The sequence below is a fragment of the Dipodomys spectabilis genome, unplaced genomic scaffold (genome assembly GCF_019054845.1).
Source record: "Dipodomys spectabilis isolate Male_0828 unplaced genomic scaffold, ASM1905484v1 ptg000325l, whole genome shotgun sequence".
NCBI lineage: Eukaryota > Metazoa > Chordata > Mammalia > Rodentia > Heteromyidae > Dipodomys > Dipodomys spectabilis.
This window is the reverse complement of record NW_024871002.1, coordinates 1,170,963-1,198,829: the sequence shown is the minus strand read 5'-3', so window position 1 is coordinate 1,198,829 and position 27,867 is coordinate 1,170,963. Positions and strand designations below refer to the sequence as shown.

The window sequence follows — 27,867 nt, the reverse complement described above, 5'->3', positions numbered from 1 at the left end:
AGAGGTTTTGATAAAGGCTGATATAAGAAAAAAAATAATGGAATTAATTAACCCAGACCATGTTTGGTTAATGAGTCTAGAGAAACTGATTAGATCTCCTGCTTATATTAGGAGCCTCCTTTCATCTTACTTGTCTCACTGAGACTTTAGGAAAAAAGTCATTCAACACTGTTTTGGGCAAAGTTTAATTTACTTTTTTAAATCCTAGGTTCTACAACAACTGAAGCAGACATCTTCCACCAGGCACTTCTTGAAGGCAATACAGCCACTGAAGTTTCCCTAACAGTGCTAGATACCATATCATTTTTCACCCAGTGCTTCAAGGTAAAGATGTAGAGTTAGCATTCAGCTGGTATCATTACGAAGAAAAAGTTTCACCATAAGTGAATCGTCAGAGGCAGGGTAGAGTAGTGGAAGAAGGTTGGCCTGAGCAGTGAGGAAACATGGATAGCAGGTGTTAGGCTATAGGTATTGAACCTAAGGCCTTATGTGTGCTAAGCACATACTCTACCAAGTTAGCCTTCCTTTGCATTGTGGAGGTTGGGAATGAGAAAGGGAAATAACTACAAATGAGCATGAGTATTCTTTTTAAGATCATGAAAATAGTCTAGCATTACATTGTGATGGTTGTTCAACTCTGTTGCCTACACTTAAGTAGATAACTGAATTGTATGATTAAAATTCGTGAATTTTGTAGTACACAAATTATATCTCAATAAACAAAATTACAAATATGAATTTTTTTTTTGCTGATGGGCTTAGAACTCAGGACTTGGGTGCTGTCCCTGAGCTTCTTTTTGCTCAAGGCTAGTGCTACCACTTGAGCCCTTCTGGATTTTTCTGAGTGGTTTATTAGAGATAAGAGTTTCATGGACTTTACTGCCTGGGCTGGCTTTGAACTGAGATCCTCAGATCTCAGCCTCCTGAGTAGCTAGGATTACAGGTTTGAGCCACCAGTACCAAGCTGAATTCACTTTTAATCTCATAACGGACTTAAAATATAGAATATTATTTTCTCTATTTTAAAATGAAGAAACTGAGGCTCACAGAGGTGGTAGCAGTTAATGTCACATAGTCATTGACAGAATCTGGATTCAGAACTAGATCAATTATCACAAGTGTCCATGATTCTAAGATTGATGTAACCATTAGATCTATCACAGCATTGCCTATTGTTTTGGTTTGGGGGCAGTGCTACTGTTTGGAGCCAAGAAGTAACTTACTGATTTCTTTGTTGGAAGGTAGGAGGACAGGCTAAAGAAGTTAGCCAATGCTGCTTTCAAAACGAAGTTTATAAACTAATAGATATTCCCATTCCATTTTTTGTTTCTCATGTCTCTTTTCAAGAGACATTTAAAAGTTTGCACAGCTTGTTCAATTGTGATAACTGTTAATAGTTCTACTCAGTTTGTCACCAGTGTCAAAACATCTGATACTAAACACCCTTGAAAAGGGAAATTAGGTAATAAATTTTTTGAAAAGAATTTGTATATTCCTTGCTACATTATATAGCCTTCCCTCAGATACACAAAAACTGGTTACTCTGTATTTATTTTTAATTAACTGAATTTTTCATTGAGAAGTCACATGATATAGGTTAATAGAATACTCTTGCTAACCAGGTTAGTGGTTCATAACTGTAATCCCCAAACTCAGGAGGCTGAGACAGGAGGATCAAAGCTAGCCTGAGCAACATAGTAAGACCTTGTCTCAAAAAGAAGGGAAGGAAAGAGAAGGGAAGTAGTTTATAAAGTATATTTTGAGTTTCAAGTTGAAAGATTATATAAGGGTCTTAAATTAAATTTGACCATTTTCACTTTTCCAAAACTTCCAAACAGTTGTTTCACTAGAAGTCAGTTCTCTTATTCGTGGTGAGGCATAACTATTTCTACAAACTATTGCTTTCCTGTTTTACAGAACCAACTTTTAAATAATGATGGCCACAACCCATTAATGAAAAAAGTATTTGATATTCATCTTGCTTTTCTTAAAAACGGACAATCTGAAGTGTCACTAAAGCATGTATTTGCCTCACTAAGAGCTTTCATCAGTAAGGTAAGGGCAGCTTTAAGAGCTGCCTCGTGGCTCTTGTTCACAGCAAATATGGAAGAGGGGGAGAAGTTGGTTGTGATGATGTATACAAACCTCAGGTAATGAAGCCATTAACTATTGCCTTTGTAAATTCAAGCAGAGAACAATATAATGTATACAGAGGACCTAGCCAAGAATTCCATAAAATCAGAACCTGTTTTCTTATTTCACCTTTTATGTCTTTCCTTTTTCAGAAGGCTTCTTTCAACAGTGCCGTCTGCTTTTTTCCCTGTCTCTTTTAATGTGTGTGTAATAATAGAGGTTAAATCTATGATGTTGAGCATACTCCCTACCAAATATCATTTTCACACTATGTACCAATTTTACCAAGTTTTCTTTTATCTGGCATTAGAATAATCTTACCTAGCACTTGCAACAGAAACCAGCTTTTATAGCCCCAAGTTCTTCCATAACACTTACCTTGCAGATGGTAGGTATTCATTAAGTTTTGAATGAATGAATGATTCTTTCCTTTCAGTACTAATTGTATCTGAAATTAAAAAATAATGAATTCAAGGCTTTTAAAACATTTTTTCGTTCATATAATTTATGAATAAATTTATGGAAAACTGAATTCAACAGAAGCATGTTATAAGAAACTAAGGAAGCCATGCAGGTGGCTCAAGGCTGAATTCTTAGCCCATTAGGAGGCAGAGATTGGAAGATTGCAGTTTGAAGTCAGCCCAAGTGAAAAAAAAGTTGTAAGACTCCATTTCAGCCAGTGCCTGGGCATGATGATGTGCGCCTATTATACCAGATGGAATCACAGTATCTTGGCCCAGTGACACATGCCTGTCATCCCCAATAACACAGAGAAGCATAAGCAAGAGGATCACAGCCCAGGCTAGCCTACTTCAAAAACACCCTGGTAGATTGCCTGTTGAGCAAGTACAAGGCCCTGAATTCAATCCCCCTCCCAAATAGATGCAAGGCCCTGAATTCACTCCTCCTCCCAAACAGAAACTATAGAGACAAATCAGAAAGCAATCATTCAACAGCTATTAGATGTTACATACTAGATAAAGCTTGTTGTCTGGTAGAGGCAAACACATACATAAAGATACATGTGTAGGGGCTGGGAAGGTGGCTCAGTGGTAGAGCGGTTGCCTTGCATGCTCGAGGCCCTGGGTTCGATTCCTCAGCATCACATAAGCAAAAAGAAAAAAAGCCAGAAGTGGCACTGTGGCTCAAGTGGTAGAGCGCTAGCCTTGAGCTGAAGAGCTGAGGGCCAGTGCCCAGGCCCAGAGTTCAAGCCCCACGACCAGACCCCCCCCCCCCAAAAAAAAAAGATACATGTGTATCTTCATCAGGATCCAAGTTTTCACAGAACTGAGGTGAGTAGCAGGAGAAAGAAGAAAAATGCTCCAATTTAGCAAAAGTTTCCCTTTACCAGTGTAGCTAGGATTTCTTATGGATCTAGTAAAAGAAACAAAATCGCAAGGAAGAAATAGCTTAGTGTGCTACTCTTAAGGACTAGCCTTCATCTTTTAGCCATGATTGCAGCTGTGAAGAGGTTTTAAGCAGGGAATTGTCATAGATTTGTATTAAGAGGGAATTGGTATAAGCAGGGGAAAAAGTGATATGGAAGATAAATAGCTGGAACATAGGCATAGATGTTGTAGTTGAACTCATCACAGTTGTGTAATCTTCCCTGGAGAGTATGTAGGGGAAGAATGCAAAACAATGAGAGCAGAACACTGTGGGAAAACAGCAGCACAAAACAGGTTGGAAAAGAAATCTGTAATGGAGGCAAGGGGGAGCATTCATGTGGAAGCCAGACTAGATAGGAGTGTTCAATATTGGCTTGAGATACAGGGAGATCAAATAAGATAGGAAGAAAAAAAGTCGGCTGTCTTTCTCTGCCTCGGGTGAGGCAGCCAACTTGCGCTTGCTGTGTGCTGGTGTTGGAGGACCCTCCCTGTTTCAGATTTATCAACAGCATGAATCAAGAAAAGTTAGCCAAACTTCAGGCTCAGGTCCAGATAGGGGGCAAAGGTACAGCTCACAGAAAGAAGAAGATGGTACATAGGACAGCTACAGCTGATGACAAAAAGCTTCAGAGTTCTCTAAAAAACACTGGCTGTGAATAATATAGCTGGTATTGAAGAGTTGAACATGATTAAAGATGATGGGACAGTTATTCATTTCAACAACCCCAAAGTCCAAGCTTCCCTCTCTGCTAACACCTTTGCAATTACTGGTCATGCAGAAACTAAACCAATCACAGAAATACTTCCTGGAATATTAAGTCAGGTCAGGGCTGACAGCTTAACAAGTCTCAGAAAGTTAGCAGAACAGTTCCCACAGCAAGTGTTGAATAGCAAAGCACCAAAACCAGAAGACATCGATGAAGAAGATGATGATGTTCCAGATCTTGTAGAAAATTTTGATGAAGCATTAAAGAATGAAGCAAACTAAATCTTTTCTGGTTTTTGGAAGCTGGCATGGACTAGATTTAACAAATCAGCTATGTGGTTCCAAAGTTTTACAGACATGGAGAGCATCACATTACTAGTACAGTAATATAAATATTTTGTATGTTAACAATGTTGTTTATTCAGCATTTTTTGGTCATTTGATTTTCCATTTTGCACTTCCAGGATCTATACTCTTGGTCAAAATATGAAGTAGTGGTGCAGTTTGAGGGTGTTTTGGTTTTAGATTCTTCTTTTTTGCAGGGGGGTTATCTTTGGTGTATGTATGTATATGTATGTGTGTGGTATGTCTGTTCACAGTGGAGAGCAAACTGGAAGACAGTTCTATTTATCCTCTCCTTCCCTAGCAGAAATAAAACAAATCTTTCCATTTGTTACCTTTTTTCCCCAATAATACACAGAATTAATGAAAAATGAGTATTTGACTTCAGATCTAAAGAGTTTTGTTTTTTTATATCATTGGAGGTCTGGTTTTAATTTACTTGGTTAACTATCATAGTTTTCATGTATTTTTCTAGGTTTAAAATATCTTGAGACATTTTTGCCATCCCTTGTAGATGAGGTGTAACAAGTTGGGTATCTTTGGTGTGATTGCCTTAGGTTCACTCTACCTATTCAGACCCAGAAGAACTTCTTTTACTAGCTTTCTTCCTGATAGGCTATTTTCCCTCTACTTTTGGTCTTTAAATAGCCTGATCAGGCTTTGGTAATTAATATTCTTCCTCACCTTCTGCCTAGCCTGAGAGGAATGTTCTCCATTCAGAGTTAAGTGAGTGCCTAGTACCTCTTTTTGTAAGATTTTTGTTCCCTTATCTTGAGGAACAGCAACTCCATCTTCAGATTTTTATTTCTCCTCAATGTTACTGTTTGGTAGACTTCAAACTAAAATAGCACGTGCTTTCTTCTTTTTTTTTTTTTAGCATGTGCTTGCTATAAAACATTTATGCCAGCCATATCCTGTATCCTTAGGAGCAGGTGCAAGAATGCCTCTTTTCTGGCAAAGCTGACATTTGGAATGTCCTTTTTAATGAGAAAAAATAGGCCATAGACTCATCCTCTAGCACAAACGGGCATTCCATGACATGGTACTGGCCTCAAGAGGATTCCTTCATCACTCCTACTCTTGGCCTTGAACCTACCTCTGGGTAACTGCTCACAACACCCTCGCATGCTTATAACAATGCTTTGAGGGGGGAGCACTATAAAACACAGTATTTATTTATTTTTTTCACTTTTTAGAGGTCTTGGAGATAAGTTTCATTCATTCACTCAAGTTTCCTTCTTGCTATCTGCTAAAAGCTTGCATTTTGCATATCAGCATTAATTATATACAATATTTTAGGATAAGATTTAGAAAATCTATAATTTTTCTGGCCCATCACTATATTAACTGTAGCTTAACCTTACAGCATTCCAACTTTTGTTTCAAGGTAGATACCTTCATATTTAAAGTTCAATATAACATGAGAAATCTGTAGACATTAAGGCATAGTTCTTGTGGAGGTTTTTTTCTTTTTCATCCAAACACCTCAAATTCTATTTTATAAATTTGTTGATTTTCCTGTTATGTTTTATTTAATATATGGACTTAATAAAATATCAGTAATAAAATAACAGTACAAAGGAGAAAAAAAAAGAAAAAAAGTTCATTAGAACAGGGGTATGTGGCTCATTCCTATAATCCTACCTACTCAGGAGGCTGAGATCTGAGGTTTATAGTTCAAAGCCAGCCCAAGCAGACAAGTCCACGAAAGTCTTGAACTAACCACCAAAAAGCTAAAAGTAAAGCTGTGCCTAAGTGATAGTGCTAGCCTTTAGCAAAAAAGTTAAGGGATAGCACTGAGACCTTGACTTCAAGTCCCAAGACTGACACCCCCCCCAAAAAATAAACAGAAAAGAAAATACATATGCACACGCACATGCATACAAAACCCTGGCAACTAGGTCACTGACAATTTTGGTCATTGCTTATGAAAATAATAAGTTGTGTGAGAGGACTTGTTGAAGGATTACCTATACTATAGCTATGTTGTCTCTTAAAAGTTTCTCTCTACATGTCTTGTCCTGCAAGAGTTAGTAGGTTCCTGTAAGTATGGATTTAAATTCAAAGTTCCCAAGAAATTATTCTGAATAGGTGGCCCACTAACTTCAGTTAAGACACTGTATTCAGAAGCAGCTTGCCTAGACCTGTAATCACAGGAGATGGGAATATGTATAGTTTATTTTCCATGAAGCAGCAGGCTGAATATATTTTTGAAGTAATAGGAGACGATGTTTTTGAAAATTGGGTAGCCATTTATATATCTTAATTAACACTGTTCATGAGTAGAGTACACATGTGTGAGGATACTTGATGAACTATATTTATTTTATAAGATCAATTTCACCTGCTCAATAGATTTCAGCCATAATTTTCTTAGCACTAGGTGAATCATAATATAAGGGACTGTTTAAATATAAAGCCAAAAGTAATGCCAGTTTTCCTTCCCATTTTTTTAAAAAAAAATTTTGGGGGGTCCAGCTGTGGGGTCTGAACTCTGGGCCTGGGCACTGTCCCTCAGCTCTTCAGCTCAAGGCTAGCGCTCTACCACTTGAGCCACAGCACCACTTCCGGCTTTTTTCTTATGTGGTGCTGAGGAATCGAACACAGGGCCTCATGTATGCAAGGCAAGCATTCTACCACTGAGCCACCTTCCTAGCCCCTGTCCTTCCTATTTTTAAGGCCCCATTTGAGAGACATCATTTCAGCGATTCATGTATTTAGTACTTATTGTTGAGAAAATACTTAAGCATATGTTTCAGATTATCTTGAGCTCGTCTCAGAGCTACAGCATTTATACTTCCTCCCTTTACATTGTTGCAGTAACCTGTGTATTGACTTGACTAGTTCTGCCATTGGAACATGGTGGTCTTTATGCTAAGTAGTTAAGACTGTCTTGAGCCCAGAGCCCTAGACCCATGTTGATTTCTGTCGATTTCTGTCATCAAAGCATCCAGCGTAGTTTTACATACAGGTATATAGGAGGCCCTTAATACACAATTGTTTTATGATTCAGTTTTCAGATACTTATTTCTGCTTTCCCTTGTTCTTTAGTTTCCCTCGGCTTTTTTCAAAGGAAGAGTGAACATGTGTGCAGCATTTTGCTATGAGGTTTTAAAGTGTTGTACCTCAAAGATTAGTTCAACCAGGAATGAAGCTTCTGCACTCCTGTATCTTTTGATGAGAAATAATTTTGAATATACCAAGAGGAAAACCTTTTTGAGGACACATCTGCAGGTCAGTGAAAATGAAAGCTCTTCTTCCTGCTCCTCTTCTTCAAGTCCTTAGCCTCAATCAAGAGTAATGTATAAGGTTGCGGGCATGGCTCAAGTGATAGAGTGTCAGCCAGAAGCAAGTAAGCTGAGCTTGACACTCCAAGTTCAAATCTCAAGAATTTTGTCTAGTTGAAATGGAGATTATGTAGTAAGTGTGAAACAGACACTGGATTTCAAAGATTGGTATAAGAAAAAGAATATAAAAGAGGAATGCCTGAAACTCTTAGTTCATGTGCTTAACTCACATGAAACATAGCTAATCCAAACGAAGATATGCTAAAAGTGTGAATTACTCATTAGCCATTGAAGACTAAGTACAAAGTTAAAAGGAAAATATCTTGATTTTAAAAATTGAATATATATTGCAATTATATATTGGGTTAGGTAAAATATATTAAAATAAATTCTCTCTGTGTCCATTTTTCTCCCTCCTTCTCTCGCCACCCCCCACTTCCCCTCTTATACACTTGCCAGGATTTTACTTTGTACCCCAAACTAGCCTCAAACTCATACTCTTCCTGCCTCTGCCTCCCAAGTGCTGAGAATATAGATGTGTACCACCATGCCTTACCTTCTATCTTTTAAAATGAAGGTACTAGACAATTGAAACTTACATTTGTGACTCACATTCCTATTTTTGTTGTAAAAGTCTGCTCTAGAGCATATAGGTATTAAGAAGACAGAGTCTAGTTCATAAGTTCCTCCCCAAGCAGCTCAGTTTCCCTAGTTTCTTCAAAGATAAACTATGGGGAGATATTAGGACCTAGCTCATAGCATTTTTGTAAAGAACAAATGAGATGATTAAATAATAAGCTTATTAGATATTATATAGCAGTTAATGCAGTTGATGTATTTCATACTGTAGCAGACACACCTGTTTAAAAATGGGAAAAAACTGAGCTAGGTGTGGTGGCACATATCTGTAGAACTACTTGGGAGGCTAAGGCAAGAGGATTGCTTAAGCCCACAAGTTTAGGACTCGTCTGAGCAGTATAACTAGAAAAAAATGTGGAAATCCTAAACTTAAGAGAGAGACTACTCTGTACTTCAGAGTTCAGTTACTTACTTGCTGTGTGCCCCTAGGCAAATTGTTCAGTATGGATGGACTAGATTCCTCATCTGTAAACTGAGATCAAGTATAGTTCTCCTTGAATGGTTATTATGAGAGTAAAAAACAAAATATGTGGCTGGGAAGTTGCAGCACTTGAAAGGTGAAGGCAGGAAGATTATCAGATTGAGCCAGCCAGGCCTACATAATGAGATCCTGTCTCAAAAAAGAAAAGAATGAATGAATGAAATGTGTGGAGTGCCTAGCAAAATGGCGTAGCTCAGAGTCAACATTTACTACATGATAATTATTCCACATCTCCATACTGTGCTTACTTGATGGAACTGTTCTGAACACAAACACAATTAGGACATATTGGCCAACTCAGTAAGCTTCTTGGTAATGCAGGGAATCCCTGGTTACATTTTTGTTTGTCTCATTGGAGTTGATTATTGGAGACAGTTATAAATGGGGAAGCATTTATAAATGGTTTGTTGGAAAATAACAGCAGTAAAAATCTAATCAGAATATATTCTCACTTTTCAAAAACATGCTATGTAGCCAGGCACCAGTGGCTCACGCCTAGCTACTCAGGAGTCTGAGATCTGAGAATTGCAGTTTGAGGCTAGCCCCAGCAGGAATGTCTGTGAGACTAATCAGAAAAAAAAAGAGAGAAAAGAAACAAAGAAAAGAAAAGAACATTGAAGTAGATGTAATGCTGTGGCTCATATAGTAGAGCACTAACTTTGAGCAAAAAAGCTTAAGAAGGGCCATATTGTCCAAAAAAAGTGTACTCATTACATGAATTATGAAACAGTAACTCCTCTCTACAGTACCTTTATAATAACAATTTAAAAATTTTAAAGCTCAGGGATATTGCCCAAGCCCTGAATTCAAGCCTCAGGACTGCAACAAAATATATATAGATTTGCTTCAAACCATGATCCTCAGATCCCACTCGAGTAGGATTAAAGGTGTGAGCAACCAGCACCCTGGTTCAGATCTTTTATTACATATTAAGTGTCACTTCAGTACCCATTCAACTCCAAAACATTGTTCTTATTAGTGTATCAGTATGCCTGAAGTTCCCTGTTGGATCCTTTCTTCTGGACCTGGATATCAATTCTCTCAAGACTTTACTCAAACGTAAATGACTCAATGTGAAGGCTTGAAATAGTGTCTGGCACATAAAAAGTACTCGATTTCTTAATGGAGTGCTAATGCTGGGCTCATACATATAACTCTAGATACTCAGAGGCCGAGGTCTGAGGACCATAGTTCCAAGCAGCCCAAGAAGAGAAATTTGAAACTCTTATCTCCAATTAACCAGCAAAAAAAAAGAAATGAACACTCAAGTGAGAGTGCCAGCTGCAAGCATAAAAAGCCATCTGTTCTGAGTTCAAGCCTGCCCTAGTACCATCACAAAAAAGTTAACTAATAATATTATGAGTCTGATATCATAACTGATTATCATAACTCTACAAAATAGAAATTGTTATCCCTATTTTACAAATGAGAAAATAGAAAATAAGTAGATTTCCCAGAGCTACACAGTGGAAAATTGATAAAGCTAAAATCTGAATGTGAGACAGTTGGACTCTAGACCTTAACTCATAAGCTACTACTATTTCTCATATCCCAGGATGAGTAGTTCCATTAACATCTCAGCATGAGTCATTTTGGCATTGATTCAAGTAGTCTGAGACATTTTAAAGCACCATTAAAGGCATTGCATTAATGGCTGTTAAACTAGTAGGCCTTGATCAAACACAGAGTGCTGAGACACTGAGCTTGGGAGTCCCTCACATTAAAATAGATGAGTGGAAAGGAGTGATAAAAATATGTCACTTATTTTCCACTTTTTATAGCTTAAGCATGGTCAAAACTGAGACCGGAGCACCATCATGTCAGAGTCTATTGTATAGAATTTTTATTTACTTTATCATTTTTTGTTGGTTGTGGGGCTAGAGCCTAGGGGCTGAGTGCTTTCCCTGAGCCCTTTTGCTCAAGGCTAGCACTTTACCACTGTGAGCCACAACTACACTGTCGGTTTTTGAGTCGTTAATTGGAGATAAGATTCTCACTGAGACTTTTCTGTCTGGGCTGGCTTTGAACTGTGATCCTCAGATCTCAGCCTCCTGAGTAGCTAGAATTATAGAAGTGAGCCACTGGCACCCACCTAGTACAGGATTTTTATTTTTATTTTTTTTATTTTTTTTGGGGGGGTCCGGTAGAGGGCCTGAACTCTGGGCCTGGGCACTGTCCCTCAGCTCTTCAGCTCAAGGATAATGCTCTACCACTTGAGCCACAGTACCACTTCCGGCTTTTTTTTTTTCGGCTTATGTGGTGCTGAGGAATCGAACCCAGGGCCTCATGAATGCAGGGCAAGCGCTCTACCACTGAGCCACCTTCCCAGCCCTAGTACAGGATTTTTAAAAGAAGAATTTGAAACCTGTGTGTGATAGCACCACCCTGTAATCCTAGCTACCAAGGAGACTGAGACAGGAAGATGGTGAGTTTGAAGCTATCCTGGGCAACACAATGAGACCTATCTGATAGAGTAACCTATCTGATAGAGTAATGAGAATTAACTGCATTTGTTCAAAGGCCATTTGAAAAACAGTATTTGTTTCTTCCCACAGATAATAATTGCTGTGAGCCAGCTGATAGCTGATGTAGCACTAAGCGGAGGATCAAGATTTCAGGAGTCTTTGTTCATTATCAATAATTTTGCAAATAGTGACAGACCGATGAAGGTATGTTCTCACTTTAATAAATTAGAACCACTGTGCTAGGGATGTATGTAAGTCAGTGGTAGAATTTATGCTTAACCTGCACAAGACTGGATTTGATCATCAGCACCAAAACAAGTAACTCTCACTCTCAGGGAAGTTTATATTCTTAGAGTTAGACCATCATTAGGTTCCCATTTTTTTGTATAAACTATATAGAATGTGAGCTTCATGAGTTGAGGCCCTTGTGATGTATATTAACCACTAGATATCTAGTAACTATAATACTGCCTGGTCCATACAAATATTCAGTGTTAAATGAATTGATTGGTAAATGGATTTATTGTTATTGGTGCTAGTAGAAACTGAGTCTTTTTGTGGGCTTGATTGCTAAACTTGCTCAGAAAATAAATATATCCTTTCTTGCAAAACAGTTGTTAGCATTTATGACATTGGTTAATTGAACAGTTTGTAATGACAAAAATCTCATTTAGAATAGTGACGATCTGCCTGACCCATTGCCAAAAGATGAGGCATGGCAAAGAAGGCTTCCACTATTTGTGGGTTTTGAGACTTTGAGAAATCATCTGTTAACTGATTAGTACTTGCTGTAGCTATAGATACTGGCAAATCTCAAGTCCAGAGTCATCAATCTTCTTTTCTTTTCTGTGTGTGTGTGTGTGTGTGTGTGTGTGTGTGTGTGTGTGTGTGTGTGTGTGTGTGTGTGTGTGTGTGTGTGTGTGTGTGTGTGTGTGTGTGTGTGTGTGTGTGTGTGTGTGTGTGTGTGTGTGTGTGTGTGTGTGTGTGTGTGTGTCTATATTCTGTGCACTGTCCCTGAGCTTTTGTGTTCAAGGCTAGAGCTCTACCACTTGAGCTACAGCTCTCCTTCCAGCTGTTTTGGTGGTTAACTGGAGATAAGAGTCTCACAAATTTTCCTGCCCAAACTGGTCTCTAACCTCAATTCTCAGATCTCGGCTGCCTTAGTGGCTAGGCTCACAGGCATAAGCCACCAACATCTGGCCCAAGGCTCTAATTCTTTTTTAATTTTATTTATTTTTTTGTTGGTCATGGGGCTTGAACTCTGGGCCTGGGTGCTGTCCCTCAGCTCTTCAGCTCTGCCACTTGAGCCACAGCGCCATTTCTGGTTTTCTGGTGGTTAATTGGAGATAAGAGTCTCATGGACTTTCCTGCCTGGACTGGCTTTGAACCATGATCCTGAGATCTCAGCCTCCAGAGTAGCTAGGATTACAGGCATGAGCCACCAGTGCCTAGCAAAACCCTCATTCTTAACCCTGAGCAGCAGTTTGCTGAGGGCAAACCTAGCTCCCCACCCCCAAACTGCCATTCTTCTTCCTTACTGTGCTTAAAACCTACAGCATTGTAAACATGCATTTGATGCGTTTTGGGCTTCATTGCCTCAAGTGTAGATCCTCAGTGATACATGCATACAAGTGAAGAATCCATTGCCAACAGAAGACCTTAACTCCCTGGGAAATGACTTATCCCTTTTCTTGGGAAAGGTCATATTCCAGCATATTTGACGATATTGTATAAAATCTGAAAAAAATTAAAAGCTCATAGTCACAGCATACTTGATGTTTGAGACATGTAGAATCTATGTACCACAAAAATATTCCCATAGGAATGTTGTTTGCACTGAGAAAAACAGTAATGCCAGCCGTTCACATGCTGGGAAAGTTTCTTTTTGGGCCAGTTCTATTGGTTCCCCAGGGAAACCAATAGCTAATCCCAATAGTGTAGAAACAATATATACTATTTATGCTCTTTTATTTACACTCTTTTTTTGTCAGTCGTGGGGCTTGAACTCTGGGCCTGGGCTCTGTCCTGGAGCTCTTCAGCTTAAGGCTAGTGCTCTACCACTTGAGCCACAGCACCACTTCCAGTTTTCTGAGTGGTTTATTGGAGATAAGAGTCTCACAGACTTTCCTGCCCCAGCTGCCTTTGAACCTTGATCCTTAGATCTCAGCCTCCTGAGTAGCTAGGATTACAGGCCTGTTACCTTCCTTAATATCATGACAAATTAGCGAATTTCTCTAAGAAAGCAGGGTTTGTGTTGGATTTTCTTAATAGGGAATCTTTCTTTTCCTTGACCAATTTCTGAAATGACCTAGTTTTATTCTGTGAAGGCCAACATTACCAATGAACACCATTACAACAAAGGATTCCTTCCACTAATAAATGGAATTTCTAGTAAGAAGAAGGGACTTATAAGCAAGTACTTGTGGCTCACACCTGTAATCCTAGCTATTCAGGGGGGCTGAGAACTGAGGATCACAGTTCAAAGCTAGCAGGAAAGTCCATCTCCAATTAAACACCAAAATAGCCGGAAGTGGAGCTGTGGTTCAAGTGGTAGAGCAATAGCCTTGCACAAAAAAGCTTAGGGACAGTGCCCTGGCCATGAGTTCATGCCCCAGGACTGGCACCAAAAAATGGGGGGGGGGGGGAATAATGTGTATATAATTATTTTTTGGTAGTATGAAATTTGAACTGAATGCTTTGAGCTTGCTAGGCACTGACTACTGCTTAAACCTACCACCAGCCCTTTTTGCATTAGTTATTTTGAGGCTAGGATCTCAAGTTTATGCCTAGGCCTGCACAGACCACAATCCTCCTGTTTGTGCTTTTCACATAGCTGGGATGACAGAGCATGTACCACTGTACTCAGCTGTTTATTGCATGAGAATGGAGGCCTCACAAAATTTTACTGCTCCTGGCCTCTAACCATAATCTTCCCAATCTCCACCTGCCTACTAGCTAGGATTACAACCATGAGCCACCACGCTCAACTAATAATTGTTACTTTTAATGGGTGCTGATGGCTCACACCTGTAATCCTAGCTACTCAAGAGACTAAGCAAAGATAGAGCTGTGTAACCTACTGTTCTTGAGACTGAAAGCCCTTTGAGAAATTGTTAATCTCTACTTCTTTATCATGTGCTATAATTCATGATCTCTCATTGGTGGAAATAGAGAATATTGCAATATGAGTTGAACTTGGTGTGTGTCATAGACAGTAGGTGGGGTAAGTATACTCGTCAGTTTGGAAAAGTGGCTGAAGAGTATTGTCTCTGGAGCCAGACTGCCTGGGTAGAAGTACTGTTTCTGTGGCTTCCCAAATGTGAGACTTTAGCCAAGCTGCTTACCTATTCTGTGCCTCAATTTTCCTACTGCTAATATAGTGAAAGTGCTTAACTTATAGGGTTGTAAAAATTGAAGCATGTAGTTGGGTTCTGATAGTTCACACCAGTAATCCTGTAATCAGGAGGCTGAGGTGTCAGAATCATGTTTTGAACCTACCTCAGGCAGAAAACTCTTCAAAACTCATCTCCAAAATAACCATCAAAAAAAAATCTAAGCCAGGCAATGGTGGCTCACACCTGTAATCCTAGCTACTCAAGAGACTGAGATCTAAAGATCACGGTTCAAAGACAGCCCTGGCAGAAAAGTCTCCATGAGACACTTATCTCCATTTAACCACTCAAAAACCAGAAGGGGAGCTATGGCTCAAAGTGGTAGAGCACTAGCCTTGAGCAAAAGAGCTTAGGGACAGTGCCCAAGTCTTGAGTTCAAGTCCGACAACTGATTTAAAAAAAAATCTAGTCTGGAAAAACAGTTCAAGTGGTAGAGTGCCAGATTTTAGTGAAAGAGACAAGCAAGAACACAAGACCCTGAATTCAAACCCTGGTGTCAGCACACATACACAAAATTTAAACATAAAAAGCCCCCAGGCCAGTGCCTGTTACATAGTATGCTATCAAAAGCTTTCAGTTACTGTCATAAGTAAACTAAAAACATGGATTTATTCCCATCGCTGTAGACTATAGCTCTCAAGTTCATGCCTTTATGTACTGTGCATATATTGTCATCAAGTTTAGAGCCTGTGACACCTAAAATAGTTATTAAAAATCATTTAGACGTGCAATTATAATAGTACCAAGAACTGTAACAAGAAGCAGAAAAATTCATATATTCCAAGGATTTGATGCTGAAGCTTAGATTGTACCAATAATACTGTTAAATGTATAATTTTTTTGTTGTGTTTTTTTTTTTTGATAGGCAACTGCTTTTCCCACAGAAGTCAAAGACTTGACCAAGAGGATCCGTACTGTTCTTATGGCCACTGCCCAAATGAAAGAGCATGAGAAAGACCCCGAGATGTTGATTGACCTCCAGTATAGCTTAGCCAAGTCCTATGCCAGCACACCGGAGCTCAGGAAAACGTGGCTCGACAGCATGGCCAAGATTCATGTAAAAAATGGAGATTTTTCAGAGGTGACTACTTAATGTTTTGTTCTAAGCATGTCCCTTCCAGACCCCCTGCATACATTCTAACGCTTCTTTCTTTGTTATCCATTTTTAGGCCGCAATGTGTTATGTTCATGTAGCAGCTCTGGTTGCAGAATTTCTTCACCGAAAGAGTAAGCTATTTCTGTTCTTAAATGACAAGAAGCTCAATTGGCATAATCATTTTTATCTTTGTAGCTTATAAATCATGGAATTGAGCTCTGAAGAATATGTTCACCTTCAGCCTTATTCAGTGGAATACAGAAGTTGTTATAAAAAAAAAACAACAACAACAAAAGAGGAGATTGTTCATTTTAGCTTCTGCTTACAAGAATAAGTTAAATAGTACAGAGCTGGGCCTGATGCCCAGTGTTTATTTTCCAAGACTGTCTTTCTGGAAGATGGCCACAAATTAAATTCTTGTTAGGGCTCATGAGAAACTCTAGATAATACAGATTTATTTTCCCCTTTCCCTCCTTAACTTTACCAACTACTGTCCACAAACTAGGTGTCTACTGTCACTTTCAGTTCAGTGACACCTGGGTGTGTCATATTAAGTATATTAAGATCCAGCATGCCTAGATTCCTGATTGGCCATTCTTTTTTTTAATTAATTAGTTTATTTATTTTGTCCATCATGGGGCTTGACCTCAGGGACTTGGCATTGTTCTTGAGCTCTTTTGCTCATGGCTAGCAGTCTACCACTTTGGGCCACAGCTCTACTTCCGGTTTTCTAGTAGTTAATTGGAGATATGTCTCAGAGTTGCCTGACCCAGCTGGTTTTGAACTGTAATCTTCAAATCTCAGCTACCTGAGTAGCTAGGATTACAGGTGTGAGTCACCAGCGCCCAGCCCTGATTGGCCATTCTTAAATCAGGACTCTTCCTTAAAGTTTCCCTTTCCCAAAACAGTATTTTTGACTTCTGTAACTACTCAAGCAGTAAAACAGCTGAATTTGTTTTCAAAATGATTGGCAACGGAATTTGCAGTGAAGACATCTGCCACATAGGATGGGGGAAAATGTGGCTGCTGGCCTGTGCAAAATCATTTGGTACATGACAGGACAGATACTGTGGCAGCAGTCTCTGCTCATATTGATAATTTTGTATGGCCTATGAATGATGTTAATAATATCCAAATAGCCCATTAGAGGAAAAAATAGTTTGCCTGATCTTGAGAATTGCTTATTAACAAGTACACTCATTCTATCAGTGTGTAAGCTACTTGCAAATAACATCAAGACAAAGAGATGGTAACTTGTAGGAATCATATTACTCTGGCTTTGGCTATGGAAATACAATCTTTTTTTGTTTTGCTTGATTTTCTAATTCCTGCAGTTATCTTTGTTTTCACGTTTAGGGTTCAGTATTCAATTCTTTCATATAGTAACAACCATTTGGGTAATCTTTTTCTAAAAGATGTTCTTCCCAAAAGCAATATCATGATTAAAATGTAGACTCATTTTACACTTATTTTTTCTTGTTTTTTTTTTTCTTTTTTCTTTTAGAGACAGGGTCTTTCTCTGTAGCCTGTGCTGACCTGAAACTCACTATGTAATCCTCAAACTTGCAATTCTCCTGAGTCACCTCCTCAGTGCTGAGATTACAATGGGCACTACCATGCCTGGTTCTCATTTACTATGTACTTGAATTCAGTATACACAAGTTGTGTGAAATTAGTATAGTGTAGGGTTTTCCCCGTTTTAGTACATGCAGCTACTCTAACCACCAAACTCTGACATGTCTTAATAAATGAAAATAGTATTTCTAAGTAGTCATTTAATTATTTCATGTCAAAGTTTTCTAAAATGTATCCTTCATCAAAATCAAACAACTATTATTAGCAAGCAAAAAATGTTTTGCATTTTTTTAAAAAAAGCAATATTAAATGTAAGAGAAAATTTCAATATTTATTTATATAAGTACTATCCTTTTATGTATGTGCTGGTCCTAGGGCTTGAACTCAGGACCGAGTTTCTGACCCTGCTTTTTTGTTCACAGTGTTCTACCACTTGAGCTACAGCTCCACTTCTTGCTTTTTTGCTGGTTAATTAAAAATAATAGTCTCAAGAACATTACTGCTTTGCCTAGCTTCAAAGCATGATCCTCATATCTCGGTCTCCTTAGTAGGTAGGATTACAGGTGTGAGCCACCAGCACAGGATTTAGTACCATCTGTTTTCAAGCCTGGAAAATTCTACTTGCTTAAGCTGGAAAATCTAGTTATTCTAAAAAATAACAGTAGTAAAATCCTCAGAGTTTTTCCCGCTAAGCTTCAATGATTCAAAGATTTCAAAAACCTTCTTTTGTTAATTAGCTGATTAAAACATGAAAGCTATACCAAGATAGATTACTCATCAAAAACACAAGTTAAAAATTTAATGTTAACCTGCTTCCAGTCTGAGAACTTCACAATCTAATATTAGTGGCTGTAAAACTAACTTACATAACAAAGATCATTGGACAACTGTAGAACCTTTGTTTCCTATCATTACGTGTACTTTGAAAAATACCAGAAGATTCTTCAAAAATGCTATTAGCCCTGCCGGTTGCCATTGAGCCACATCTATAATCCTAGCTACTCAGGAAGCTGAGATCTGAGGATCGTGGTTCAAAGCTAGCCCGGGCAGGAAAGTCTGTGAGATTCTTACCTCCAATTAATCAACAAAAAGCCAGAAATTGAGCGGGGGCTCAACCTTGAGTGAAAAAAAAAAAAAGGTCAGGGACAGTGTCCCAGCCCTGAGTTCAAGCCCCAGGACCAGTCTGGAAAAAGAAAAAAAGCACCAATGGCTCATGCCTACAATCCTACTTAGGAGGCTAAGATCTGAGGAATGTAGTTCAAAGGGAGCAGCCTAGGAAGGAAAGTCAGTGAGATTCCTATCTCCACTAAACTACAAGAAAGTTACAAGTGGAGCTGTAGCTCAATTGGTAGAACTCTAGACTGGATCACATAAGGTCACAGACAACACCCAGGTCCTGTGTTCAAATCTTAGGAATGGCTTTAAAAAAATGTTGTTAACCTCATCTGACCTCAGGCACAAAGGATAAATTTTATCTTCTCCCCTAAAATCATAGCATTCCAGAAGACCCAGGCTTTATAGGGCAACCTTGTGGCTTATTTCCAAAGGTGAGGAACACCTGGTCTGAGAGTGCAGTAAGGCCTGAAAAATCATTTGGTACCTGACAAATAGACATGCTTTTTCTATTCTTCTCAGCTCCCTGTAGCCGTCTTCTTGTATTAATAATTTTGCATGGCCCTCAAATGATATAAATATCCAAATGACCCTTGGCAGAAAAGAGATTCACCACTCCTGGTAGATACTTGCTTGACCCTAACACTTGGTTCACAATCCTACTGCAACACTTGGAACTTGAGTTTATTTTCCACCCCCTGAGGGCCCAGCTGTCAGCAGTTGTTTAATTCTATCTTGGGCAAGTTAATTTATTTATTAGTAAGCTTCTTTAGCAATAATAACTCATTTAATACTTAGATGCTAGGCTCTGTTATAAACACTTCGTTTCATTAAATTCTTTTTTGTGCCAGTGCTGGGTCTTGAGCTCTGGATCTGAGTACTTTCCCTGAGTTTTTTTGCTCAAGGCTAGCATTCTACCACTTGAGCCATAGCTCTAACCTCTGACTTTTTGGTGATTAATTGGAAATAAGTGTCTCACTGTCTTTCCTGCCCAGGCTGGCTTTAAACCAGGATCTTTACATTTTATCCTCCTGAGTAGTTAGATTATTGGCATAAACAACTAGCATCCAGTTTTGTTTCATTAAATTCTTATAAAGTAGCTGTTACTAAACTCATTTAACAGAGTATGAAACTTTTTTTAAAAACAATCTAAGGGAGTAAACATGCAAATTCACACAGCTACTGGTGGAATAGTTGTTCAAATGTTCCATTTTCCCAAAGAGGTTTTATCCATCCATCTTTTTATTTTCTGCCTCTCTTACAAATCCTAGACTATGCTCTTTGTCCCAAATCTCAATGAAATTAGGCTCTAGACATGATTGCCTGAAATGTGCCTGCCCTCTTATTTCGATGATTGAGCACAGATGTTCCAAGGACTACATCTTTAATAAATTAAATTCACACTAGAGTGATGCCTGTACTGGCGATTGAAGATGGTGTATAGTCAAAAATAAACTTCTTCGTAGGTAATGTGGGCTCACTTTTTAGTAAAAAAGATTGACAGAATATGTAATAGATGGAAATAATTTTGAAAAACCTTTTTGTAACTGAAACTTGTATTTAGGACATTGATCCTTCCAAACCATCAGTGTTTATATAAAAATAGCCAATCCTTGTAAGGTTCTCTGTTATTTACCAAATACTGTTTTATAAATGTACTCCATTTCTGTTTTTTTCCCACACAGAATTATTCCCTAATGGATGCTCAGCCTTCAAGAAAATCACTCCGAATATAGATGAAGAAGGAGCAATGAAAGAGGACGCAGGGATGATGGACGTCCATTACAGTGAAGTAAGGCCTGAGGCTTCACTTCCTAAATTTTAGGTTTATTAAAATTTATCACAGCTCACTGGATTTCCGAGGTAGCTAAGGGTTAATGAGCCTTAAGTTTTCAAACTACGCAAGTGAAGATATTCCTGTTTGGCAAACAGAGCCTTGTGTCAAGAAATGTTCCCATTACCTAGTTTTGAAACACATTTACCATCTCTAAATGACCATTTCAGTAACCAGATCAAAATCAGCATAGGGGAAAAATATTGCTACAAAATAGAGTTAACATTGCCTTTTACTTCAACTATAAGCAAAGTAGTATGAAAAGAATTTTAAAATAGAGAGTTTTCTACTCTGCACTTCAGATATGAATAAAGCAGGTTTAGCTGTGAATTGACAACCAAAGATTCATTCAACACTGGCTTTGGAACAAGGCTCAGATAATATGTGACATGCAAAATCACAGGAGAGAGACAGCTTTAGGCTAAGGTAAGATGAAGGAGAAAAGAGGGAGAAGTCTTCAAAGAATGACAGCACTGAAGGCACTCTTAATAGGGAATAATTAATCTAGGATCACAGTGCCCAGCTAGTAATTTTTCTTTAATGTCTCTTTGTTTCTGGAGTGGTACTGGGTTTTGAACTCAAGGCCTCACTCTGCCATTTGAGCTGTGTTCAGATAGCATCTCCCTTCCCGCCCCACCCAGGGAAGCTGCAGACTGATCTGACCTACAGGCTCTCATGTTGCTGGGACCATAGTCATGCATCAGTACAACTGGCTGATTTGTTGAGATGGAGCCCTTAACATTTTTACCCTAGCTGGCCTCAAAATCCTCCTGATATAAGCCTCCCTAATAGCTGCGCTTATAAGGCTTAAGTACTGTGCTTAGAGAGAGTAGTAACTTTAATGATTAGTCAAGAACGATAATGAGCTTTCTGTCCAAACACTTCTGTTGGAATTCTTTTGTGTTCTCCCATTTTTTTCATATCTTAGAATTTTTACTATATTAGAGAGGGTTTTAAATTTTTTATTGTTATTATAAAGATGATATATAGAGGGGTTATAGTTACATAAGTCAGATAAAGAATACATTTCTTTTTGGACAGTGTCAACCCTTCCCTCGCTTTCTCCCAGTTCCACAATTTTTTCTTGTAGAAATTTGTATTTGGCATATATAGAAAGGATGGTGTCACCCAACAGTCACTTTGTTTGGGTTTCTATAACAGGGCTTCCTTCTCGTGCCCTCACCAATTAAAATAATGACAATAGAAGTTATATTGAAATGAAAAACAATTCTCCATTTATCACTTGATTACTTGAACTCAGAATAATTAGTTTTCTAAAAATATAGTTCTGTCTTGATTTGCAACAGTATAAAAGATAAATTTTGCAATAAAATGTATATATCTTAAGGAAATAGTTTGATGAGTCCTTTCTTTTAACCAGTCTTGGGGACTAAACGCTGTCCTTGAGCTTTTTTACTCAAGGCTAGTGCTCTATAGCTTGAGCCACAGCTCTACTTTCAGCTTTTTAAAAATAAGTTTTTTGAAGGTAAGAGTCTCACCAACATTCCTGTCTAGGCTTGCTTTGAACTGGATCCTCAGATCTCATCTTTCTGAGTAGCTAAGATGATAGGCATGAGCCACTGGCACTCGACTCAGTTTGATTAATTTTGAAAACTGTATGTGCCCATACAACCTACCACCAAACTAAAAAAATAGAACACATCTATCAATATACAACTTCCTATGCCCATTTCCAAGAAGTCTGGATGTCATAAAATCATTTAGTAGGTACCCTTTTGTTTAGTATATTGAAATTTTTTATCATCATTCATTCTCCATTATCTTAATATATACCTTTTCAGTTCATTCTCATGTTTATGGAATTTAGATTGTTTTCAGCTTGTAGCTACTATAAATAAATCTTGTTTATAAAATGCTATGTATATAGATAGATATAGATATAGATATATACTGGGTTCCAGTGGCTCATGCCTATAATTCTAGCTACTCAGGAGGCTGAGACCTGAGGATCATGGTTAGAAGCCAGCCCAGGCAGGAAAGTCTGTGGAGCTCATCTCCAATTAACTCCCAAAAAAGCCAGAAGTGGATCTGTGGCTCAAATGGTAGAATGCCAGCCTTGAGTCAAAAAGCTCAAGGACAGCACTGAGGCCCAGACTTTAAGCCCCAGGACCAGCATGAAAAATAAAAATGGTATATATGATATATGTTTTCATTTATCTTGGATAATACATGGAATTACTAGATTCTAGGGACTATATACATGTGTATATTATATATATATATATATATTTCATGTATAAACCTGTATAATAAATTTTTCCAAAATGTTTCTCCAAGTGGTTGGACCATTTTATATTTCCACCAGCAATGATGAGAGGTCTGTTTGCACATCTTCATTAACATCATGTTTCTAGTCTTTTTAAATTTTAACAGTCTATTTAGCATGAGTTTATACCTCGTGAAATTATACCTCATCATGAATTTATACCTCATAGACTGAGGTATAAAAAGATATATGTGGGGCTGGGAAGGTGGCTCAATGGTAGAGCGCTTGCCTTGCATGCATGAGGCCCTGGGTTCGATTCCTCAGCACCAGATAAGCAAAAAGAAAAAAAAAACAGAAGTGGCGCTGTGGCTCAAGTGGTAGAGCGCTAGCCTTGAGCTGAAGAGCTGAGGGACAGCGCCCAGGCCCAGAGTTCAGGCCCCACGACCGGACCCAAAAAAAAAAAAATATATATATATATATATATGTTTGACTAATGATGTTTAGCAGTGTTTCATATGCCCCTTGGCCTCTTGAATCTCTCTCTTTCTTTTTCTTTTTTTTTTCCCAGTCCTGGGGTTTGAACACAAGTCTGGGTGCGGTCCCTGAGCTTCTTTTGCTCAAGGCTAGTACTCTACCACTTGAGACACAGCTCCGCTTACAGCTTTTTTCTGAATGTTTTGTAAGAGATGAGTCTCACACACTTTCCTGCCAGACTGGCTTCGAACCATGATCCTCAGATCTCAGCCTTCTAAGTAGCTAGGATTACAGGTGTGAGCCACCAGTGCCTGGCTTGAATATCTTCTTTAGTGCAATGTTTTCTTGTGCATTCTTAGAAATTACATTATTTACTTCTTATTGCTGATTTGTGAGAGTCCTTTTTGTATCCTTGAAATAAGTCCTCCACCAGATACATATGCTGTAATTTTTTTTTACTGCTCTTTGGCATGTATATTCATTTTCCTTAATTAACTCTTGTTGAACATAAAAGTGTTTTGTTTGTTTGTTTGTTGAGACAGGATCTCATTGGGCCAGCCTAGGCTAGCCTAGAACTTTTAATCCTCCCATTAATACCTCCCGAGTGCTGGAATTATAAGTGTGTACCACCACATTCTATAGGAAGACTTTTTATGTAATTGATTTATAACTTTTTAATTTTTTGTCTCTGATCCAAATGTTTCTAGTATTTGATTTAGGAAATACAGAGTCATGTCCAGCCTAGCATGGTGGCACATGCCTATATTACCAGCACTTGGAAGGCTGAGGTAGAAGGATCCATATATTCAAGTCCAGGCTGGGCTGTGTAGCAAGACCCTGTATCAAAAAAATATCTAGTCACACACTTCTGTCCACTTTATACACTCTGTTCTTCATTAACTTAAAATGCTTCACAATTTATTTGTACCAAACTCTGTTATTGATTCCTGATTGGATTTTTTTCTGTCAATGCAGGAAGTGTTGCTGGAGTTGCTAGAACAATGTGTGGATGGCTTATGGAAGGCAGAACGTTATGAAGTGATTTCTGAAATTTCCAAGTTAATCATCCCAATTTATGAGAAGCGCCGAGAGTTTGAGGCAAGCAATTTAACATTTTCATTGATGGCCTAAATCTTTTTTGTTGTTGTTGTTCCTGGGGAAAGCACTCTACTGTGTGTCTTCTGAAGAGTGAAGGTTCAGTAAATTATGACATAGGAATTTTATTAACATTAAATTATGACATAGGAATTTTATTATCCTTTCTTTGTGGAGCTGAAACTAGAACCCAGGACTTCAAGCATGCTAGGCAATCACTATTCCAAGTCTGAATTGTAACTTTCAAGTTGAATAAATACACTGGGATGGATCTCAGTGACAGAGCCCTTGCCTAGCATGTGCAAAGGCCATGGGATCCATGTCCAGCTCTGCAAAATGTTACAAATCTTAAAAATGCTCTGAAATGAGCATTTTCCTATGCTATCTTCTTTTTTTTTTTTTTTTTTGCCAGTCATGGGACCTGAGCTCTGGGCCTGGGCACTGTCCCTCAGCCCTTCAGCTCAAGGCTAGCACTCTACCACTTGAGCCACAGCGCCACTTCTGGCTTTTTCTGCTTATGTGGTGCTGAGGAATCGAACCCAGGGCCTCATGCATGCAAGGCAAGCACTCTACCACTGAGCCAACTTCCTAGCCCTCCTATGCTATCTTCTATTCATTTATGTTCATACACATTTTCCAAATGAAATTAAGAGTAAAAGATTGAAATAGAAATTAGTCCAGTAGTTCTCAAAGTATTTTCATCTGGCCACCTCCCTTCTTTCAGGATGTAAAATAATCAGTGTAGTTTTCACTGGACTTGAAAATTACCAGAAAAGGTACCACTGCCAGAAAAGGCTACTGAACTTCCATGTTGCCATATTCTCGCCCCTCCCAGGGCAGGAGGAGGATATAGAGACACGAATTGTGTTCTTATTGAGTGCTAAGACTAAAGGGACTGGCCAAACTTACAAAACAGTAGTAACAGCCCTAGATGAGGAGCTATTTGTCAATTTGGCTTGTTAGGCAGACTGTAGATAAAGGATAGTCCATACAGAGTGACAGTACTTAATTATCAGCTCTTACCATCAGTACTGAACAGGCATTTTTTGATATTCAAGTCTCTGAGGCCATATCATAATTTCTACTTCTATGATCTGAGAAAGGAATGACTTTAGACTCGAGACATCTCAAGAATAGGTAGTCTTTCATTGTTGAAGAAGTTTCTGAGGGTATAAACACATGCATTTAGTAGCATGTGGATAGAGTTCTCATATCTGTTCCAAACTGGTTCTGATCAAACTTACTTTCTCCTCTCGGGCACTGGGTCTTTCTATCTTTGCTATGCTCTTGATGTATATTGGACATGCTTGAAAAATCGGTGGAATTCAAGACTATATTGATAACCTCGAATTAAGTATAGGTCATATAGAGGACTAAGAATAGCGTAGGAGGAAAAATAAGATTTGTCATTCCCCTTTCTGTCAAAGCATTACATTCTTTTTTCCCCTAATTATTTCAAAACAGTTTATTATCAAAAAGGCCCCAACACTAAGCTTCTGGCCCATTCTGCCATTGTACAAACTACAAATCCTTGCTTGGTAGCCAAGGGGCACTTTTTATAGCATCTTGAAAAAGTAAGTAAAAAAGATGTGCATTGTTTCCATAGGAATACAGGTAAGTGTGACCCCATCTCCTAGCCTTCCATTGTAAAGCGGATAGAGGTAGGAGGATCACTGGAAAAGTACAAGATCCTATCAGAACAACAAACTGAAGCAAAAAAGGATGAGGGTATGGCTCAGTGATAGCGCACTGGGCTGAATTCAAATCTCAGTACAAAAAAAAACCATATCATACAGTAAGTCTTTATGAGTTTCAAATTATAGGTCCCATCTTCTTAGATGAAGAACATACTAATAGAAACCCAAGGGACATTTTGGTCTCAAAGAAAATGTATGTATTTTCTATTCCAATTAATTAAATGGTAAAAGGTGCCATATAGATTCCTTGGCATACTGTTTGAAATGAGGTAATTATATCTAGGAAACTGATGTACATTTTTTGGTATATTTCTGATATCAGCCAAAGGTTACCTTATATCAGTATAGCATATATCAGAACTAGATTCCTTCTTATGGACACATATATCTGTCCACTGGATGAATATACAACAATTTTTATCCATTCATCTGTTGACAGACATTGAATTGTTTCTACTTTTTTTGGTGCCAGTCCTGAGTCTTGAACTCAGAGCCTAAGCATTATCCCTTAGCTTTTTACTCAAGGCTAGCACTCTAACACCTGAGCCACAGCTCCACTTCTGGCTTTTAGGTGGTTAATTGGAAATAAAAGTCTCACAGACTTTATTTCCCCAGTTAGCTTTGAATTGCAATCCTTAGATCTTAGCCTCCTCAGTAGCTCAGATGATAGACATGAACCACTGGTACTCAACTCATTTTAATATTCTTAATAATGTCCATTTTACGCTGTGTTCCCTTTTTCCTGGATATGTAGGATATGTTCTTGGGATATGTCTATGAACTGTTACAAATTTCAGTGTGTTCATTTATTTTCCTAACTAAAAGCTCTGGAACTTTGTTTAGTCTCATATCTCTATATGTAATAGCTCAAAAAGGAAATTTTCTACCATTTCAATCAAAGTGATTCAGACAAATAGGAAATAGTAGTTAATAATTCAGTGTTGAGAATCAAACCCAGATAATACAGTATTTTAAGAATATAAATTGCTGCCAGGAAGTAATGGCTCAGGCCTGTAATCCTATCTACTCAGGAAGATGAAGATGACAGTTCAAAGCCACTCTGCAATAAAGTCCATGAGACTCTTATCTCCAATTAACTGCCCAAAAAAGGCCAAAAGTGGGAGCTGGGGCTCAAGTTGTGGAACACTAGTCTTGAGAAAAAAACTCAAGGACAGTGTTCAGGCCCTGAGTTTAAGCTCTGGACCAACACACACACACACACACACACACACACACACACACACACACACACACACACACACACACACACACACACACGAATATAAATTTCCATCAACATGTGAATAAAAGCCTGGCACCAGTGGTTCATGCCTGTAACCCTAGCTACTCAGGAGGAGGAGCTCTGAGGATGACAGTTCTAAGCCAGCCCAGGCAGAAAAGTCCACAAGACTCCTATCTCCAATAAACTACTCAGAAAAAGCAGGAAATGGTGGTAAGGCTCAAGTGGTAGAACACTAGCCTTGAGCACAAAAAGGATCTAGGACAGAAGCCAGGCCCTAAGTTCAAGCCCCAGGATTGGTGAAAAAAAAAAGAATGTGAATAAAATATTACAAAAATGTTATTTTACCATCTTTAGTTCTAAAGTTCTACTCTGACCTAAAATTGTTGACAACTTTTCTCTAATTGTTACAGTGTGGGGGGGGGGGGATGTGAATGGCATCCCCTAAATTTTTTTAAATGTTACATTTATTTTTGTAAATGCATCTTGATGGCACTCAATTATTTACTAAAAGAAAAAGCTGATCCATATATTCTCGTTTTTCAGAAACTTACTCAAGTTTATAGAACTCTTCATGGCGCTTACACAAAAATTTTGGAGGTTATGCACACGAAAAAAAGACTTTTAGGTACTTTCTTCAGAGTTGCCTTTTATGGCCAAGTAAGTATACTTCATCAAGTTGT

At 38.4% G+C, this 27,867-nt stretch overlaps 1 protein-coding gene and 1 pseudogene across 4 annotated transcripts in view; both read left to right on the top strand.

Annotated features, from left to right (window-relative positions):
- Positions 1-27,867, top strand: part of Dock11 (dedicator of cytokinesis 11) — a 197,578-nt gene that overhangs the window by 155,936 nt on the left and 13,775 nt on the right. For all 4 annotated transcript variants that reach the window (XM_042702479.1, XM_042702477.1, XM_042702478.1 and 1 more), the window contains 9 exons: positions 209-324; positions 1,918-2,055; positions 7,621-7,803; positions 11,532-11,645; positions 15,699-15,914; positions 16,003-16,060; positions 20,303-20,409; positions 24,128-24,250; positions 27,731-27,844. In XM_042702479.1, coding sequence (XP_042558413.1) covers positions 209-324; positions 1,918-2,055; positions 7,621-7,803; positions 11,532-11,645; positions 15,699-15,914; positions 16,003-16,060; positions 20,303-20,409; positions 24,128-24,250; positions 27,731-27,844 — 1,169 coding nt within the window. The remainder of the gene's footprint in view (positions 1-208; positions 325-1,917; positions 2,056-7,620; positions 7,804-11,531; positions 11,646-15,698; positions 15,915-16,002; positions 16,061-20,302; positions 20,410-24,127; positions 24,251-27,730; positions 27,845-27,867) is intronic.
- LOC122128200 lies at positions 3,946-5,374 on the top strand (annotated as a pseudogene).